At 39.2% G+C, this 22,282-nt stretch overlaps 1 protein-coding gene across 2 annotated transcripts in view; it reads right to left on the bottom strand.

Annotated features, from left to right (window-relative positions):
- Positions 1-22,282, bottom strand: part of TENM1 (teneurin transmembrane protein 1) — a gene marked incomplete at both ends in the record, with an annotated part of 239,415 nt that overhangs the window by 80,623 nt on the left and 136,510 nt on the right. Inside the window, 3 exons of one of the 2 annotated variants that reach the window (XM_080352763.1) lie at positions 10,331-10,477; positions 12,812-12,835; positions 13,829-14,014. In XM_080352763.1, coding sequence (XP_080208889.1) covers positions 10,331-10,477; positions 12,812-12,835; positions 13,829-14,014 — 357 coding nt within the window. The remainder of the gene's footprint in view (positions 1-10,330; positions 10,478-12,811; positions 12,836-13,828; positions 14,015-22,282) is intronic. The other variant, XM_080352764.1, reaches the window with a different exon arrangement.

Genomic DNA, 22,282 nt, shown 5'->3' with positions numbered 1-22,282 from the left:
AAATGTAACTCTCATAAGCATCTTCACTACAGTAGTAAAGAAAAAAAAGTACTTGTTACAGTTGTCTGTCTTACATTTTAAGTTCTACAATAGATTTATTAGTGGTTTAGGATGTTTCCTTTTCATTTATTGGTTGCAATACTAGAATGATCCAAAAAGAACAGAAGCATGGCTATAGTTCTTTTGTAGTTGGTAATATATTATGTACATACACACCTTGATGCAGGCTCTATCCCAGTGACCTGACAGATACAGTCTTCTCCATGGATGTTTGCACCGGGAGAACAAATTTGGAAAGCAAAAATACACCTATTCCTCCTCCCTCTATTTGCAAGTATGAAAAACTGGGAGAAATTATTATTATTATTATTATTATTATTATTATTATTATTATTTCTTCATGGACAAACTTGCAATATTTGTGGGTGAAATTCATTTACTTAACTGTCCAAAGCTTATGGTGAAAAGTGAAACACTGAAGTGCATCTAAATTAAGCACCTAAATAAAACTTAAAATTTGGCTTCTATTAGCAGCTTAGACATCCAAATTGCTTAAATTGCATACTCAACCAGAAATAGATTTAATAAGGTACAGTAAAATGTCCAACTACCTTCTTAAACATCCATTTTATGACTTAGCAGTTGCTAACTTCCATGGATTGACAAGCACACCAATGCATATAAAGCAAGATTAAGGCATTGTACCCTTCAACAAAGAGATGTCTTTGTATTTTTAACAAGGTCAGTCTGAATAAATGTGGAGTCATCATATCACTGTATGGATTTCCCTTGTGTTAAAATTGGAATGCTATAGGATCAACATACTGTCAGATATTTTCACTTCATGTTTTGACTTTTCATGCTCTGTTCGTGCCTATAAAACTGTACCTCCTCAGGGCAAGCGGCGTTATCAGGGAAGATGCTGTAGTTTTGTCATTGACTTTAATGGGTGCGAGACCAACCCTCAGATAACTCTGCTCTTTTCTCAATAGAGCACACTGCACCATGTGAATGCTCAGTAAATAACACCATAAAATATTCACTTTGAAAAGAAAGCAAAAGCCTTTCTACAGAACAAACAAGTATTAAGAAATGGACTTTCTTAGAATCTAAAAATCCTTGCTGGACCTTGAGCAAGGTAACTGCTTGGCTAAGTAAAAAATATTAACAAATCTATCCTACTGCAGCTGAGAAATCAGCTACAGCTGGCTAGTTTTTGTGACGATTAGCCAAGGGCAACTGTAGATAGCTAGCAACAATAATCTAAGAACTTCGGACCCAGCAAAGCTGGAATAGCTACAGGTCAGTGCATGCTTTATTTCCAGATTGTCCCAGTCCCAGAGACAATGGGCATTTGCCAGCAGTGGGAGAAGAGCTTCACAGGACGATGATGGGTTTATTGAGCTTGAGTACACTCAGCAGTCACTTTATATTCAGGAAAACCTAGAAAGCTATTGGAATCTGCTAGGAAATCAGTAAGCTGAAACAATAAGGGCCCTCCAGTCCAAACAAACCCACACAGGAAGTGGATGGAGGAGTCAGCGATATAAACCAAAGGGATATTCATTGTGTTCTGACGAAAAAACAAAAGAGCTTTTTGGATTGAAACCTTGAAAACAAGGCTTGAAATTGCAAGGGAAATATATGTCCTCTTATTGTTTCCTCCTTTTTGTCCAAGGAATGAAACTATAAATTACTAATAAGTAAATTCTATTCTATTCTATTCTATTCTATTCTATTCTATTCATTATTATTATATTATATTATATTAATTATTACATATTACTAATAAGTAAACTAAAAAGCATCAAATTACTATTAGATTCTTCAAGACTGCAAATATTAAAGCATTCTACTAGACTTGAAAAGGTGACTAAGAAATTGAAATCTCTTGCTTTTGCTGTGTACTGGTGGAGAACCCTGTGAAGGCTCTGGTGTGGTTAGATGTGGCCATTCAGGGTTGGTTCTGGCAGTCACAAGCTGTGTTCAAGGAGTCCAGGTACTTTCTGGAAGGTACTCACTCTTACAAGCTGACTGCTGTCTACCTGGGAATCTTGACAAGCATTGCTCTGGCAGAATAAGTACTAATCAGGCACACTTATTTCAGAATAGCAGATTCCAGGGGGAAGCTATTTTGGAATAATTTATTCCACAGTAGCTATTCTGCTTAATTTTTCCCTTGTCAACAAGCCATTAGATGTTGGAACTGAGCTGACCTGATTCTCTCATTTAGGTAAGAAATAAGAGCGAAAATTCATTGAAATATTAGAATATAAAGATTTGCTTAGAAAGAAAGAACTATAAAAATAACAATTAAATACTTTGCTTTCTCTAATAGAGTCCTCATTCTTTGCTTTGGTCAACAGCTTACATGTCTGCAACAAACCCTGTGCATTCATGCTGTACACAGAAGGAAACCGAGCAAAGGGAAAGCAGATTTCCATCTTCCAGTCAGGCTCAATTTTCATCTTGTCTTCACAGTTTACTTGTCAGCAAAGTGACTATCTTATAAACTCTTTCAGGTTCTGCTAAGGGAGTTATTTTGGTCTGAATTACTTGCACCTGGTTTCATTTGGCACTCCAGGCTCTCAGGGCTACAAAAGGGTGGGTTTCCCATCTGTAGGGGTGTGCAGTCCCAGAAGCAAATCTGAATAACCCATGGTGAGAACGGTATTTGTCCTAACAGCACCATGAATGTACAAAGTGCTGGGTACACCAGGGACAGCTTATGGCCTTGTGAGCAAAGGCTATCAAATTGTCAGAGGAAGAAATTGCTAACCAAAATATAAACGTTAATATGAAGAAGGAGTCTTCGAGGTTATAGATTATCATTCACAGCTTCTCTCTCATGCTGTAAGGTTTTTTTTTTTTTTTTAATTTTTAAAATGTTTTCATTGATTAGGTGTCTATTTATTTCAATCTCCCTTCTCAACTAAGCAGAATGAAACAGAAGAAAGATGCTAGATTTGGGAAAGATGCTCCATGGGCAGGGAGGCAGGAGGTGCAGCAGCACCAGCTCCTCTATGACTCTTAACACCAAGTATTTGGCTCAGGCCACTGGGTGTATGTAACTAAGAATTATTAACTAGAATTGTCTGAATAATGCAATTTCAGCTTCTCCCCCCCCAAACAATCAAACAAAACTAGAGAAAAGAAATCAACCTGGATAAAACTGAAAAATATTGTTCACACTTTGTGCTGAAGTAAAACAATAAAACATCTATTTTTGGGCAAATAGGGAACTCTTAACCCCAAATAAACTATATGTTCCACTTTAAGCTCTTTAAGACTTTGCTTTTAACTTAGACTATTTGAAAGAAAAAAAAAAAACAAATCTAAAACCCGAAAAGAAACTACTGTAGTTCAGCATGACACTCATGAAAATTAACCAGGTAAAAATACCTGGTACAGAATCACAAGTTACATATGGAGGCAGTTTATGGTCTGAGGATAACATTTTCAACAAGCCAATCCTATTTGAAAATTCACTACGTTAAGAAGGCAGCAGGGTTCCTATTAAATCTCAGGAGACAACAATCAGGAGTATGAACAAACTACTATGAACAGCAAAAACCGTAATTCATACAGCGAGGGAGCCTGTCTGCTGAAGTTTTTACTGTCAGTTACCACAAAGTACATCCCAGTGTAAATGTGGACTAAAATGTATCACAGAGGTGTAAATGATTTTGGTTTGTTATTATAATTTTTTATTTTATATAAAAGGCAGCCAGGTACCCTCACGGTGCAATACAGATTATATAATAAAGTGATTAACATTTTGATAAGCCTGAGATTATGGCTTCACATCTTCCAGGTACCTCGTTCCAAATGCAAGGGATAATGACAGACTGGGATTTTTTGTTTTGTAAGTAAATTAGACAATTAAAATATTCTTAATATTAGTGCTAAAAGAGAATTCACAAAGATCAACTTGAGGATAAGAAGTACCTCATAGAACTCTTAGGTAATTTAAACAACCTCAAAGAAATGGCAGAGCATGCCAAAACAAGTTGCTCTGTTTTCTGTCGCATCACTCTTCTCTGCATTGCTGTAGCTCACAGAGTTAGAACAAGATTTTCCCATTTCTTGTTGGGGAAGAGATCCTTCCAGGAAGCTTTCTATGAGGAATTGTATTAATATTTATCATGTCAGGAGTTTGTGTCAATGGGATCACACAATGTTTTCCATCAAACAAAATATATTTTCTTGCTTATACACTTATATACATATATTTCTTATTTAATACAATGGAAAGAACGCCACAAAGTGTGATGAAATTACCGCCTCAGCTCTGTATCTATCGCAGTCATGGAACGCTCAGTTTGTGCTAGGTACAGCACATTCTCTAATGCACATATTGTGCAGCAATCTCTCTTCTACATGGGTGACCACTTTCAGCAGCCGGACAAACTGGGAATGGAGCTATGGATCCACCTCCTCATTGGTTACTGTGCAGCAATATATCTCTTTGCTTACCATGTTTAGGCAAGTGCTGTGCAGTGATTGTATTTAATATATTTTGTATTTCAGCTTTCCCTATGCTGCATAATATCTATATTAAATGCTCAATAAAATAACAATGGGAAAAGGAAAAGGCATTTTATCAGCTACAAGCTAATAGCAAGAACATGGAACAAGTCACGTATTTTGGGCTGGCTCTGAACAGCTTTATGCCATCTACTTTGCAAATCCCAGCTTTTCTAGTCTTCTCATCTAGCCCTGAATTACTTGCAATTCATGACTACAAATATGAGAATATCACAACAACTCCTGTCACTGAAAATGGCCCGTGTTCACAATGAGTACAAATTATCTAGGTGGCGGAACACTGGAGGACATTACGGGGGCACCGGGCGGGGTCCCTGCTAAGGGAAGCAAAGAACAAAGCTGTTCTAATTCCAGCAGCGGTGGCTTTCCCAGCTCCCCAGTGCAGCATGCAAGAGCTTTCACAGCGGCTTCATTTTTATTAAACCACTAAGACACTTTATTAACTGGCTATGGAAACAACAATTTCAATTGGACTCCACCTCCGGTATTACTGTGTTATTTTAATAAACCATCCACTATCGCTAGGTTCTGGCAAGCAAAACATAAATAGTTAGCAATAATACTTAAAATTGCTATTCTTCCGCTTTAAAGTTCATTAAAAGAGCAGAATTCTCACCCCTTCAAGCTTTTGTTACACATGGAGAAGACACCACTAACGCTAACTGCAATAGATTTGAAGTTTTATGGTTAACGTCAAGCCTAGAATATCGCAAGGAATGGTGTATACGCCTATATGGTGCATGCATATAAATGTACACACACTAATAAATGTACTTGCTCAGTCACATGAAAATCCAGCCCACCTCTAAGCAATACACTATACTTAATATAAGCAATACCAACGACCTTTACTTTGACTGCTGCAGAGCAGCCCAGCGGTGCATGGGTAAGTGCTCTCCTGCTCCCTCTGGTCCAACCCCAGCATGCACAAGCCAGTGCTGGAGCTGAGAGAACTATCTCCAGAACATTTTCACAGAAAGCAAAAAATGGGATTTAAGTTTCTCTTTGCAGTAAGTCGACTTTTTTCTCTGAATGCTTTGCAGGACAATCTAAACAACTCAGCACCATGACTCTGCACACTTGAAGGATTTGAGGTTTTCGGTACACTCGTATGATCAATTGTTCAATACCATTGTTGTTTGTGAAGAAAAAAAAAATCCACAGGAGTCTTCAACTGCCATTTGCTTGCTTTCTTTTACTGATTTCAAATAAGCATTAAACAATGCCTGTGCTGACTTGTTTCACCACAGGCTCAGTTAAGTCCAATTAGGGTTGCCAGGAATCTGAGCAAACTGAATCAAAGAGGGACTCTAGAAAGGACTAAGCGGCAGTAACCACCATGAATCTCTAGTGCTTATTTGTATGTGTTAATCCAAACTCCTAAATTCCAGCTGTAAAACAGAGCATGCAGCAGACAGTGAGGCTGCTAATTGGGAACACAGGTGTTTGCATAAGGCCTCTGGAAACTCACCAGTATGGCTGTGGAAAGGCGATACAGTGTTTTATCCAGTGAGTACCAGTGGTGTTTGGCTTTTCATGCACAGGAGAATGCAAATATATCAGGGTATGATTTTCAGAAACTGTATCCCCAGGGAGCCCTCGCTGCTCAGCAACAATGAAAACCATTCCCATCAGTATTATTTATATTGTGTGATAATAGCATATTACTTATATATGGACTCGATATCTCTGTGATGGATAGGTTATTAAAATGCCAATGCATGGGTCAGAAATACATCAATATTTTAGCAGCACTGGTTATCAACCCAAGGCTATGCTGAGTCATATATTTTCTTGTGCTTGGAAAAGCTTGGAGAAAGCTACAATGATTGTCTGAAGTGACTGAAGGCATATTTGGTAGTGAATTCAAAGCTTGTAGTAAATAGTATTTTCCTAAAAAACAAACAGCCAAGATTGATTCACAAAAGAAAAAGAAAATGATGAAAAGCAATCCAGGCAAATTTAAAAGAGTGATCCATATCTAAGAAATCAGTGGGAGTGACAGGCTGCAACTTTCAGCTTAAGACAAAGCCCTGCAATGTGAGTAGGTGTCAGAACTGCAGGTAAACGGTGGCTTGGTGGGGGCTGAGCTGTGAGCAGGTGCTGAGCACCCTGCATGGCCAGTGCTGGGGCAGGGGGCTCTGCCTCCTGTGCCTGGACACGGGCACGAGGCTGAACTTCCCAGCAACTCCTGCAGCTACTGGAGCTTTTGAATGAGTCTAAAGTAATGGCAGGACAAGAGAAAATTACCTGCTCAGACAAGCTGAATGGTCATCATATAAACTGAAAATTAAATCATGTCAGTCACAATAATGAAAGAAGGAGAATAAGAAATGGGTAGTAATGTGATGGTGAGGGAAGCCAGGGCAAGGGAAAGGCCCCACTGCAAAGGACATCTGCTTGACATCTTGGCATTATTTAATGGACATCACACTGCTAACAGACTGCAGATGCACTCCACAAGAGCAAGTGCAAACCTTACCGTTGTGCATCTGTTATAATGCTAAGACCTTTTCAATGATATTTGTAGTGATATTTGAACAGGTAAACATGCCCTTAAGTCAGCAAGCAGGAAAAAGCTAACAGAGAGTTATGAGATGGAATGGGAAATGCAGTTATGGTACAGTCAGGGTACAAGTGCAGCATATACTAATGGGGCTCTAAAAGAAATAGTATTTTCCCTGCTCAGGAAAATATTTCTGCATGTACTTAACCCTCTCACCATGTGTAACTGCACTGATGAGGAACTTGGTGCTTCAGCATCTGCAGAACCAGGGTGCCTGTGAATATGCCTGTGGTTTTGTTTACCTTTATACTAATATGCCTGTCAGTCCTTAAAAAATTATTTCAAGACCTCCTGCCTCCCAAACCTTTTGTGCTGTTACCACGGACCAAACAATAACGCTGACCCTTCCCCAGGCCAAATAAATGACATTATTTGATCCCTACAATTTGAACCACTAAAATACTTCATTTTCTAACATGTTTTTTCCACCATGTACTTGAATGTATTTTTCTATAGTAAAAATCTCAGTTTTTCAGTCTCTGAAAGTACCATATAACAAATCAACTGGAAACTACACAACATTATCATGCTGCCTAACTCCTGAAACTGGAGTTCGTTTGAAATAATAATTGTTCAACTTTACTACAGCTTTGTTCTTTGCTTGTAACTTCTTCCTAACAAGCTTGAAGCAAAAACACCTCCTAAGGACTGAGATATAAATATTTGATTTAAACACAACTGGCATGACTAAGACCTTTTCCAGGTGAGAATACCATGATTTGGAATACACAACAGCATTACCTCAGGTTTAGAGCATTATCTCCTGGGCTGTGCGTCACCAACCGAACATGATCCCATCCCAATGGCTTAGGAAGTTACTACCTGTCAGCGGAGTTCTGTAACACGGCTGAGTGCATGCTCTTAACTCACCACAACCGACGACAAAAATGTTAATAGCTTCCATCTTTATGAACCTAATCCAGTTATGTGGCTGGAGGGATGGTAACTTGTTATGCCATCGTAATATGCTCATAGTCTAAGGCAAAAGCTCCCAGCCAACATGGCTTAGCAGGTAATGTCATGTCTCCTAATTTCTGTTTTTACTGTTGTGTATGTATAAAAACCCCTGAAACACTAGAAATCAGCTTCTGATTTCATATTAATGTAACACTGTTATAACTTCAATGACTTCAGGGGAATTTTTCTAATTTATGCTTATGCCAAATCAGATCCTATGAATGTCATATATAAAGAGAAGTGGTTGTAATATGTAGATATAATTTTATTTTCTTATATAAAATTGATTGTGAAGGAAACTTAATTACATTTAGCCCATCTGTAGTAGTCAGATTAATTAAACTTTTCTCTTTACACTTATCTCTAATTGTAATGTCAACAGAGCTGTCCTAGTCCATGTTATGTTACCATTAAAAAGGGAAAAGAAAATTACTTTTAAAACCTGCAGTGAAATGATGTTAAGAGTCTGCCTTAAACTGACAAATTCAAGGAGATTGAGAGTTAAAACTGCCAACTCTTTCAATAACTCACCATTATTGCAGAATATAAAGGACCCAAAACCACAATACAGGGCAGTTTATGCAGAACCAGTTCACAGAGTGCATCAGAAAATGCTTTGCATACATTACAGGCTAAGCAGGGTTTTTGTGGGCAGGTTTAAGAGGGCAGGCGAGTGAGTCTGTGGCTGGGATGGCGGAGGGAGCACGGGCAGATGGGGGGGCAGGCAGGGGCAGTGATGGAGCTGTGGGACCGCGGTGACAGGGACACGTACCAGCCTGGAGCAGGAGAGACAGGGTTGTCAGAGGGCTTGGAAATCAGGTGGAAAGGGAAGGATAAAAAGGAAGAGAGTGATTTTGAATGGGGTTCAGAAACGAGGAAGCCTTTGCCAAAGGACAGCATGGTCTTAGCGCCCACAGGATACAAAATCAGAAGGTCTCAAAATATATCTGTAAATGAGGAATCATCACTGAGTCAGAGTGTTTCTATTGAGGTCCCACAGTGACCTCAGTTCTTGGCCCTAAATCAAGCTTAATTTATCAATGACCTAGAAGAAAATAGACAATCACTATACTGAGGTTTGGCACTACAGCGGCCTCTCAGATCTCACCCAAGACACTAAGGTGGTAAGTGTGATATAATGAGATAATATATATTTCAGTACACCTCAGTGTAGAATCTAAGGGAAAAAAAATGTAACTATGCTTGGGGGCAGATGTATTCAGAGGCTGCATGAGAAAGCTGCATAGCTCTGAGAATGGGGGCAAGCACACCCTAAAGGATGATAATAACTAAAGGAGAGGAAAGCAATAGTCATTCTTGACTGTCCAGTAAATGATTATTCCTAAAACAGACAGAAAGAAGAATGAACTCTGACAACAATCAGTGAGGAATGTCGTGGCTTTTCTCTTAGTGGTAAGTCTGAATCAGAGACTGGATGTTTTTTCTTAAAAAACCCACACTAGTTCATGTGTTAAAATGAACTACTGGAAATGAGCCAGAGACTAACTTACCTAAGAACTATGTTTTCCCCAGCAAACCTAAAACTTACACAGCCTTCGAATGAGTCAAGACTACAAAGATAGGGAGCATTTAGTGTCAAATGCACTGGTTCAACTGGTGGCAAACAGCGAATGACTGTTTTAGCACAGGGCTCTGATTATGGTACTTTCAAAAATGACTTCTGTATACTTTCTACAGTAGCTTACTCAACAATTGTTCAAATGTAGGTCCAGATAATTGCAAGAACCGTGCTGTGTCTCAGTGGAAACATGAAGAAAGAGATTAATGTTAAAAAAAAAAAAAGTCATAATGTATGCGTTATGCTTGCAAATGTATTCATTTAATATTAACATAAGACTAAGCTCTGGATGCATTTTGACAGGCACAGAAGTTTTGTTCATTTGGGTATCCATTGGCTGTCTTTTCTGAAATAAAGGACTGTTATCTTGAGCATGAGATAGAGTGGAAAAGAGATAGAAGAAATTACTTGTTGCCCTTTTATTTATTTATTTTTAAATAAAATAATCAAGTACTGGGATGATATGTACAGCACAGCACAACTTCTGCCTTGAATAACATATAGCACAAGGGTCTCTTCGCTCACTGCACTACTTCAGATGAAGTCAGTGGATCAACTGTCTTGAGCAGACATACATTTACATTCTGTGATAAAAAGGGAAACTTACACCAAAACTATAGACTCAAATGACAATCAAGGACGTGATAAATAAACAAAGAGACTCGAATTATGTATCATACCTCCATCATTGTCCAGGTTATCTCCACACACCATTTCCATGACAACATTACATCCTGAGCCACTCCAGCCCACTTGACAAACACAGTGCCATCCATTCTGATCAAGAGTGCACCTCCCATTTCCATAACAGAGACCTGGACAGCCGTCTAGAAAAGAAAATGGAAAAAAGAAGCTTTAATGGAGGAGCTTTCTTTTCTTCCTTTACAGTTGCAAGTATTCTTTAACATTCTTTCATATAGGGTTAAACTTGCTGTCTTCAAATGATCACAGCTCCCTTCCAAGCCATTTCTATTTTTGGCCAAATATGGAAAAATCCCCATCCTGGTCCCTGCCCTTGCATGAGAATTTTTTTAGTAACATTTTGTGTGCAGGAAAAAAGTGAGTAAGCTTATAAGAAAATATTTAATAGTCTACTGTTTTCATCTTTTTCTCTACTTATTGAAGGATAAGTTGTAGATTGCACAGGATGGTATATACATAATCAAGGTTTATATCAAAGATATACATGGCAAATATTCCTTAATTGACAAACTGGCATTTGTGGACATAATCGTACACATTGCAGGGAGCAGAGGCGACCTTTTTATTCTATTCATAAATAGCCAGCTGACTGAGAAAAAAGCCAATCTGATTTATGCTACAATACAACTCTTTCCACAGAAGGCAAATGAGGGAGCATTTCCTTCCAACACCCAGTTCCACTTCCTTCACATTATAGCTGATCGAAGTACGACAAACACTTGCCCTTTAGTGGCTCTGATTCTAGATCAAAATGGGAACAATGACTGTAGCACCCCCCGGATTATATACTTGTAAATTCTGAATCCATAGTAATTTGGACATTCTCAGCTTGATCTCTTGCCTATAAGAGTTGGGGAGGAATTGTCACTTGGATGTGTACACTCATGTCCATCTGCTTGCACAGTGTAATGCCAGCTCAGACATTTGTCAAAGCCTCACCATGTCACACAGGGAGCCAAAGGACAATGGGGAAAGCTCAGCAATAAGCTTAATAGCGCAAGTGGCCTCCCTTCTGAAAGGCCTCCTTTCTTTTTAACAGCATGGGCATACAATGGACATATAGGAACTGAAAGCCGTTCTGCACTTGATAGTGAACATCAACACTTAAGTGTTATCAGATTTTTTTTTTGGGGGGGAAAAAAGAGACCTCAGCCTGCATAGGTGTTTGGCAGCCCCAAGAGATAGATGCTCCAAAAGGGCTTCGGAGGAGCTGACCAGGGAGTTGGTACAGCTGGTCTGCCAGGTTGTGACGTAGAGCCCAGCGTGCAAGATGTTTTCTGGCAACTCTGCAGTAGATACATCTCATTTCATCTCTCCTTCCCACCCTCGGCACAGGTTACCAACCACATCTGCAACCAGGGAGACTGCAGACTCCGACCCCTGTGCTCTGAAGAGCTGGAGACAGGTGGCACCGTTTTCTCGCATCAGAATTCTTCAAGTTGCTGCTCTAGAACAGAATGAGGTTGGCAACCACCAGATATCCTATAAAGCCAATTATTTCCCTCTTTCAGGGAGTTGGGGGAAAAGGCAGGATATGAGAGCTGTTCTGGGTAACAGGGATGTTTTTCCACTTCAATTCACTGTCCTGCTGAGTTAATTCATTTCTTGTATATGGTTATATTTTGCTGCTGTGTGTGATTATCCTCTAAAATGACAAATGTCATGACACGAATGCCTACTTGTTTTTATTGTCTAATTCTGAAGAAATAAAATAATAACCACAAAACAAATGCCCAGCTCTTGCTGGAACATTGGTTAGTTTGACATTTGAGCTAGCAGCACTTTGGTAAGGTGCAATGTGCACCAGAGCTCTGCACAGCACGGCCAGGATGGAGGGACTGCTGCCAAGCTCAGGGAGGGAACTTGCGCTGACATGACCAAGCAGGACCTGCGGCAAGGCACGGAAATCAAATCGACAGCATCAGATACAGACCAACATAAAATTTAACGCTTGTATCAAATGATTTGAAGAGAACTATATCACATCTAGCATCGGTAGCTTTTAAAAAAAAGTGCACTTCTCGATCAAAAGAAACTTCCCTCAAGCACAAATGACAAAAAACAAACAAACAAACAAAAATGAAACCAAAACACAAAACATTTTTGTTCTCATGGAAGACAGGATCAACACAAAGTTTTTTGAGCAAGTCCTCACCTCCATCTTTACTTTTAAATGGTAAGTGAAAGAAAAAAAACCTGATTTGCTTAACATTGCATATCAGATGGCCACATAAAACATGCTTACATCGCTACAAGTTCACAAATAAGTTGAGCACATTTTTTTCTTAAAGTTGATTTTTTTTTTCTGTGTTTATATATCTCCATAAACAAATGTTTTATCTGTTCTGGCAATGTAGAAGCACAGAAGCTCAGACAAAACAGGTAACACAAAACACTCCATTCCCAATACTTCTGTATCTTTTCACTATTCTTTCCCAGTGCTGATATGAAAAACTTACCTCGAACAGCATCTAAGTAGTGAGCTTAAAAAAGAAAAGAACAAAACTGAGATGGATTGAACTTCTGTACGCAAATGAAAATACAGACACCATTTGCTTATGACTTGCCATCTGTTCGTTGATATAAAGCGCCTCTCTCTTACTGCAGTTGGTTCTGTTCCTGCTACTGTGACCACCACACATTGTGTCTGTGATCGTTCTCCGTTTGATGATAGAGATGCAGAGGACAGCTTGGGCTGCACCTGACAGTGCCCACAATATGACGAGCAGCTCTATATCTTTTTAATTATTTTGGTCCTTTTCTAGACTCACTCTACACAATCTTTATAAAATGAGGCCATTCCTCCTTCACAAACCTAATTCTTGATTTAGCAAATCTGATTTAGTAAATTCTAGAGCCAGTGAACAAACTGTCTTAAAATGATGAAGACAAAGATAAAACATTCTACGCTTTTTTCAAGAAGCAGGTATGAAAGTTAGCAGCTTATGCTGCTAACTGCTGAAAATTAGATACTCTGCTATTACGAACAATTACAATGTTTATGAATAAACTTGCTTTGGGACATTTTAGGGAGAAAAACTATTAGACTTTGCAAAAACCTGTTGTATTTCATTAAAAATATAACTATTACATTTGTACAGTAGAGTTATGACTTCTAAAAAGGGTCTGAAAGCTTTTCCTTATTAGGAATATTGGTAGGAGTCAGCTACAGAAAAGCTACCTCTAGTAACAAGTAAAATATGTACATCTTCAGACATGAAGGAAAGAGATTTAACACAAGAATTACTTAAGCTGAATAGTAGCTTCCCCTCCCTCATACCTATTTCTTAAACATTTTTTTCCTTCCTGACTCAAAGTTCACATGTGAATGCAACTCAAATATAGGTTAGGAATTTCCTGTAAATAGCTGCAGTGAGCTGCGATTCTGTGGGACAAGCAGGGTGGCTCTGGCAGATCTTTGCGTAACCGGTTAAGACTTTGTGCATTTTCTTTCTCGAGGTACAAAACGCTCTTACCGATGGTGCAGTGGTCCCCTTCCCAGCCAGGGCTGCACTCACACTTGCCGTCCTTGCACTGGCCGTGCTCCGCGCAGTGCGAGTGGCAGGTCCGTTCTTCGCAGGCGGGTCCCACCCAGCCCTCTTCGCACTGGCACGTCCCTCTGGCACAGACACCGTGGCTGCCGCAGTCCAGGGTACACAGCTCTGCACGGGGATACAGACACACCCAATGTCAAACAGCAGTTTATACCACAAATAGACTTTGCTCGCTCATCAATTGGATCAAATACGGGATTCCATCACCCAGTATAGACCTTATGAGATGTGGCTGCCTTATTCTTAAGCAGTGGCTTGCAAGATCATTTATTTGTTTGAGGCAGGGACTGCAAAAATGATGGCTTTGCATATGGTAGGGCAATGGGTCTTAATCGGTCGAAAAATGACATGAAAAAGTCCATGTCTTTTGACTGATTTCAGCTGAGGCCTTTAATAACAGTATATCCTATCCATCCCTAGGTCCCACTGGCTCAGTTCTGAAAGCTTTTATAAACTCAAATATTGCAAGTGAGCTGAATGAAAGGATAAAATGGCAGATTAAATACATATAAGCAAAAGTCTTTGAGGTATTCAGGTGTTTGCAGTGATGGCAAATGGCCTTCACTTACAGTAGAAAGAGCCACCGTAAAGATGTCAGTAAGGCAGAGAAGAGTAAGCACCCCATTCTGCCACCAGTGTACAACATTACATGACTTACAGGCCAGGCACATCTGCCTAGTTCTGAAATGGCTTTTGAGGCTTAAAACTTTGTTCCTTCCTCACTCTAATGAGCCAGCTGCTAAGAAACCAGAAAAGCCATTTTGGGAAGACAGGAGTACCTCCTTCATTGCACTCCAAACAATTTCTCTACCTGGGCACTGTAGAACACCACTTATCGTGAACCGGAATGAAAGTCCTGAATTGTTTCAATACATCACAATATGCCAATTGCAATTCTACTTCCACTTAGACTAAAGTTGTTCTGTGAAAAGAATGGCTTCATTATAAAAGGGTTCTATGTAGTCTGAATTTATTTAGAATAATTAGTGTCAAGAGACAGAATTCGCTTGTTATTCTGCAATTAACCTGCCACAGAAATGTTTCCTCCTTCTTCCTCTCAGAAAGCAGCTGATAGCACTACAAGTGTAAGCCAAATAATCCTGTCTGCTCTGATTGCAAATGTCAGTGTTACATATTTAGTCGTGGCAAGATTTCTCCCTTGACAGATTTGAAACAATGATCATTTATATCTTGGAACTACTGTATATAAACATTCTTAAAAACATTTGTAGTGACAAATGGTGTCACTGTATCTACCAAGCAAGGTTTTAAGAGTTTAAATTGAAATCTTATCAATTCCAACCGTTTTAACACACATTAAAAAGCAGCACAGAAACGGACCTGCAGAGTGAGATTGCAGATGTGCCAAGTTCTGTCTCAAGTCTAGAGTGTAGCCCTTATTTTTGTTAATAGCCGGGGTGATGGCACAGAGTGCAATTGAAAAAAATCATTGAGTGGCAAACTGGAAGAGCATGGTCAAAGTCTAAACCACCTTCAGAAGTGGAAGGCATGGTAAAAAACTTAAGATAAAATTCAGTAAAAGCAGCTGTAAAGTAGTGTCCTGACAAAGTAAAAATCAACTACATGAAAAAATAATTCTACCATTCAGATAGGCACTTGTGTTATACTGGAGGACAAGATAAACATAATTGTCTGACGATACTCTTGCAAAAAGAATATATAAGACAAGGAAAGAGACTGCTCTGCTATTTTCAAATGAAAATTTGTGCTAAGCCTGGGGCATTATCCCTAAGCAAGACTGCTGCCTGCTGATCATGTATTAATCTAATGATTCATGCCTTGGACTGCCTGCCTGCAGGTACTGAGAAGGATTTCTTCCCTCTTGCTGCATAATTTGGCTTGGCTTTTTTGTTTTGTTACTTGTTTGTTCCTTGGAAACCTGGGAGACTGCTCAGGGGACTACAGGGGCAACTTGCTCTGTTATTTCATTGGTATTAAAGTTGCCCGAATACCTGTTCCTATGAGCAGGAACTAAACTGATCCCACCAGATCTGGGATCACAGAAGAATCACCCTGTGGTCAGACTGGCAGAGGACCTCTGCAATTATTTTAACCTATCTTTATAGCTTGGGGCATGGGCTAACTCCTGAGAATTAAATCTAACAAATTACCTGCCACTTCAAGGATTTAGGCTGCTAGAGGGATGCCTTTGATCTCCCCCGATCTCCCTCTACTTCGTTATAATTACTGCTTTTGGTATTTTACTGTAAGTGACAAAGATTGTTAAGAGGATTTTAAGAACTATTCTGTGGCTTACACTATGCTGGGCTAAGTGGAATAGATTTTTTGGGTTTCTTTGACCCTTCTGGATTGAGTATCTACTACACAGTTTTTTGCAGTTGTGGGACTGGCTTAGTTCAACCAATACCAAAACTTCAGGGAATATTCTAGGCATCAGTGTACAGAAGTGGCAACGCAGGCTGGAAAGGCTGAAGTGGAGGAACAAAGTCATATACAGAGATTCTGATTGTGTCGGCAGCTCTAGCATCTCCCATCTCTTCTCCATCGGTAAATAAATCAAAGACCCAGATGTTGGAAACCTCGATCCCATTGCACAGATGGCACGCACGCCGGCCTCACCTCTGTCTACCCAGCAGTCTAATCGTGACAAACTCATCTTCCAAACAAACAGAACAGAAAGCAGTGTGGAGCCAAAGGCAATGTAGGCACATCCCTACCACAGGGTCATAGATCTTGCACATATTCCTATTTTACAACCCCCAAATGAGACAGATCTCAAAATATTTGAAAGTTTTCCATTGTTTTCCCCATGTTCCACACAAGGAATACATGTTGAAAGACTATTTAAGCTCATAAATTCAATCAGACTAATGAAGTGGAGATAAAAGATTTCCTTCCTCATTAAAAAAAAACTCTAGGCAAGTCAGTATACAATCTTCACTCACAAGGCTCCTTTTCTAAAATTCTATTTTCCCACATAAAATCACACACAGCCAAACAAATTTTATTTTTCACCTATTGGAATACAGTGGATTCCCAACTACACTGTCTTGGAAAGGCAACACAGCAGCACAAGTTCTGGACTCCGAACTGGCTCTGGGTGATAGGTGATAGGAAATGTTGGGTTAGTTGTCTTGCCCCCCGTCATTCCATTTTCACACCTCATTTCTGCCGCAAGTCAGGGCACAGTAAACAGAAACCAGTAACTGAGTAACAAGTGTTACCAAAAAAGTGCGTGTCAAACCTGCTCCGGGAAAGGAACGTTGGAAAGATCTTACCTACCTCTTGCCTTTCCTTCTAGTAACACATTTTTTTCTGCCAAATCTAAATCTTCTCTGATGCAAATCAAAACCAATTTCATAAGCATCAGATGTAATGAAATCCAGTTTCTTAGTGGGGAATAGAGACTTTCCTCATTTACCCTCATCCTGCTGTGCCCCCCACTCACACTTTATGGTCAAGAAGGCCAATCTTGAGACTGACATTTGTTTCAGCGATTTAATATAAGGCTTCAGAAATGCTGCTTACTGCAAGAATGTATTCTTCTGCCATGCAAATTCAAGATTCTCCCCAGATTTCTCATGCAAAGCAAGGAAAATCAAGCCTAATTTCATCCTATTAATGCTGTGGTAGAACCTGCAGCTTTAATCCTCAGCTAATTCAAACAACTAAGATTAAAAAAAAAAAAAAAAGTATTATCAGTTCAGGTTGTTCTGGTTTTAAATGCAAAACAACTCCTTAGCTTCTCGTGTAGATAAACATGTACGGAAATATAAGCATGGCAGGGAGCCAAATTACCATTTGTGTTTTTATCGAGAGACTGGGTTTCCGCAGCAGACTAGACAAAATGAGATATTTGAGTGAGTGGACAATGACCAAATGCAATAGGAAACAATGCAATAACTGGATTTAGGTAAATAGCTTCAGACAAAGATGGCATGGTAAAATTTCAGACAGCAAGTCAGACATCATGCAACTATTCTGCTCAAGGGAACATCTTCCTCCTCTCATAGCAATACGTCCTACAGGACTTGGAAGCATCCAAGATGCCGTGAGTACCGCACAAGGGGCCAGCACAGCAGGGAAAGGACTTCGAGCTGTGGGTAGGTGCAGCGGTTGAGACAGCCAAAGATACCTCTTCTGATTGAAACAATTATTCCACTCTGCCTCATCTCCATCCATCTCCTGGCTCTATCTGAAGCTTATCTGAAACTGTGGTGAGCTGATCCGGATAATGAAACTGGCAGATAATGATTCACTTTATTTTCCTGGGTTAATATGTGACAGCTTGCTGAGCTACATCAGCCCACTGAGGGCCCAAAGCAGCACCACGGGCAGGGCCAGGGAGGAGATGCAGGTCACAGCCTGGATGGGGACCATCCTCCTGCGGAGCCACAAGCTGTGCCATCAGACAGGACAGCAAAGTACGAGAGCTGGGGGAGGTAACTTATTTAACGTAAGAGGTTATAATTTGGAGTAGGAAAGTCAGCTCATGGGTATTCTATCTCAAGCCTGTAGTTATGTGTTGCATTAACATTGATTATACTCACAATGCACAGTGATCTGTTAAATCCCTCAGCTGTGTTGTTAGGCTTGTGGGCTCACACAAAAGCCACCTCTTCTGTCCCGCTCCTCTCTGTGGCTGGTCAGTGGCACACGTGCTGCCCAGCCTGCCTGTCCCTTGGCGGGTCCCGTGGAGCGCTGGGCGTTGCACGCTGGCATGTGGCTGGCTTCAGATCCTCAGCAGCCGTGAGCCTTCCTGGCTGCCATGACACCAACACTCACCCTAATTCACGGCTCTGTTTCAATTTTTGTACCTGTACGCCTTGCAAGCAAACCAAAGTTCTCTAAGTGTAGGGTTGGAAAGTTAATTTCGTTATTTATAAAAACCCTCAGCTCTGCAGATAAACAACAAGCAACGTGCTGGGAAACTGGCCTCAGCCAACCCCTGCAGCTTCTTATTAATACAGTCTTTACCAAATCTAAAACTCAGAGCCCTTAGACTTACACCAATTAATGAATAAGAGACTTAAAAAATGTTCCGCTCAGTCTAGAATTTTTACTGACATGTCCTTAACTCTGGATGCTCATTAATTTTACTGGAAGAAGGCAAATGTGAACAGTGAAGCATTATTTGTACATATTCTTGAGAAGGAGACAAATATGTTGATCATTCCTGAGCTAATCTAAAAAGCATTAAAAATTCACTCCACACTCTTCATTTTAATTACCTAAGTCAACAATGAGTTCTTTCAAATGTGCTTTATAATAACTTTCTACTTATGTGATATGAAAGGGGAAATTAAAGCTAAATATTTTATAATTTGTAATGATAAGGGAAGATTTTATAGTTAATTTGACATGTTTCAGAAATAACTCATAGAAAATCAGGCTAAGAATACAAAACTATATGTAAATAAAAGTGGTCCAATACTACAAAAATACTTCCATTTTACTTTTCTTTACATTCGGTGGCAAGTCTTGTTCTACAGATAGCCTGAACCTTATGTATCACATTCATAATTCTGCTATCCATTTTTTAATAAGTGTTTTTTCCAAGAAGATTAGAAATTAATCTATCCTGACTTTCACCCAATAAGCTTAACTGCTGGAGGCAGCAAAAAAATCACCTACCTAGGCCTAATAAAGAAAGTTTTTTCAATTTAAATATACATTGCATTTAATAAGCGTGCATGATAATTTTAACAATGTTCCTGAGCTTTTTAAATTACCTTCCTGCTGTGTCCTGGAGACAACTCTGTTCTAGCTTTCATTTGCAGTTTTCATTTTCAGCTGCTGACTTTATTAATATAATTTTTTACACCACAAAAAATTTCAAAAATTTAAAGTTTCAGGAGTTTCAAAAGCACTTGAGCTATTTTTCAGTAAAACCTAATGGCAAGTTGTCCCCACTAGAGAATGCTACCTGAAAGGGTGCACTACAGAGGTTTGATGTAGATAGCATGTTTTACATATCTGTACTTGATGACATGTTTTTTTTATGGTACAGCTTATATTATTTTCCCAATTTAAATAAGCTCTTTCGGCAACATGAATGTTGTAAGTGCACCTAATCTAGACTTCTCCAACAGCGTCACAGTATGTCAGTTAAGCGTGCAATTTTTTACATTTTTAGCTAACCACGGCTAAGCCAATAAACTGTCAAGGGACAGATTTTCTGCAGAGACAACAGAGAAGTCTGATCAATACAATAGATCATCACTGAGTGGCTGACAATTTTTTGGCAAAAAGCAAACAAACAAACAACCCTCTTACTGCTCTACTGTCAGAATACTAAAATAACACACAGTTCTGACAAGTATCTACATATCTACATGCATAGCTTAGTTTACCTATTTTATTGTCTTTCTCTCCATGCATCGTATTCCTACATGTGACAATAAAATACATTAAAAGGCATCTCGCAACAGCGCCACAATTTGTGAGTTGGAGCAGTTTGTTCTATCTGAGTGAATAAATTCAAAGCAACATGTTAATGTTAATTACATGAACACTGCAAAACTATTGCATGGAATTTATTCTCACATATACCTCCAAAATCACTTCCACAGTAATTTTCCAAAGATTTTCCTCTTGCACAAAGCGGGACTCTGCAGTCCATCCCAATGACACAAGGTGAGATTCACCTCACCCAACTGTAGAAATCTATGTTCGAAATAGTTTTCTGTAACAGTCCGTTATCAGACTTGAATGTTTAAATTTATTCAGCTATTGATATTTATCCTTTCTGACACTGCCATGAAGGAAGAGACTGTAGCAAACATACAAAGCTATGTTAAGCAGAAGAGGAATGATTTTGGAAGAATTGTCAAGGAGAAAAACAGATCCTACTCTAAATTGTATTTGCCCTCATTTCTGGCTCAAACAATGTTACAGAGGCTCATAGGATACTAGAACTATTTACAGGTTTCCGTGCCTTATACAGACATGGACATTCCCTAAAACATCATTCATTTCTTGTGTCTTCTTGATGTCTTCTGTTACTCAGACTCATATTAATTACACCCTTTTCTCATGATTACATGACTGATACTCTATTTGCTATCTTCTCTTCAGTAGATGTATTGGTTTTGCTATGAAATGAAGTAGTGATTCTAGTAAATAAGTTTTTGGGTGGTCTCACTGGCAACTGAAAAATAGCCCAGCTGAAATCACTCTAGCTAAATAAAGGATCAATCCTGGCACTCTTCTTCATGTTATGAACTGGATTATCGCAGGAGGCAATGAGGCACTTCAGGAAGTCGGGTCTTCCTCCAAATGACAAGAGTTGCAGAAAAGTACTATTGAATTAGTCAGTGTCTTCAGAACAAAATGGGGCAATCTAAACTTCACACAGACCTATTATTTATGATGATTCAGACACAATTACCACAAAATGATTAACTATTGTTACCAAAGGCAAAACTTCTCCAAAACCTCTTGATTTACCAAACACCATTTCATTTTAAACCTTTCTACTGCAAGATTTATGCAGAACATCTTTCTGACGTGTTGCTTCACAGATATCTACCTACCTTTCTTATCTTCTTACCACAGGCCACAACACATAAAATAAAATAAAACAACTGGAAATAAAATGCCGTATCACTGCTTGTTACTCAGAATGTTTCATCATCAATCTAGTGAAGGTTTTAATTGCTTTCTGGAAGTAATCCTACCATCATCTCATTGAACTTATTTCTGATGCATTAAGTACTTTATAAATAGCTCCTCTGGCTTCCAGTAGGAAGGCTGCCATTAACACTATTGTGTATCTCAAACTATATGAATTTAATTGCATTTTTAACAAAACTGTAGTGTAGCTTCTGATAATGCTACACCTATTTGAACGTATCTTTTCCAAACTGGGAGCTTTGATTCACCTTAATATTTGTTTGTGTAGAAAAGTAATCATTGAATAGACAGAAAAGTCCAAAGGGCAAATACAGCAGAGGTGGGGGAAATGACATAGAAACTTTTGCCCCTTCTTAGATCTTTTATTACATTTTTTTTCAGCTTTATTTTTCATCTGATGAAGAATATTTTCTTCCTGATCCAAATCCAATTTGTATATATATAAAAAACCTCACCCTTTATCGATTTTGCTGTGGTTCAAAATGGTATTTTTACAGTGCAAAAATTTAATCAATACAGCCTGATGAATCTGGACTGGTGACGGTAAACATACTAACAGATATTTCATTTCAGGCAGCCAAAGCTTTGAAAACTGATACGACTGAAAAGGACGACTCATTTGCCATTGGGTATATCTCTGTTTACCCAGCCACAGCAGGGGTGTAAAGCAGAATACAATTAGGCTGTGCTTGCCACACAAGGGACTTCAGCTGCAGAACCTGTCTCTTTCTTCGAGATGATACAGGTTGGCAGGTTGGA

This window comes from Nesoenas mayeri, assembly GCF_963082525.1.
Source record: "Nesoenas mayeri genome assembly, chromosome: 13".
Classification (NCBI taxonomy): Eukaryota; Metazoa; Chordata; class Aves; order Columbiformes; family Columbidae; genus Nesoenas; species Nesoenas mayeri.
Note: the sequence above shows the minus strand (reverse complement) of the source record. Positions and strands in the feature narration are given on the sequence as shown.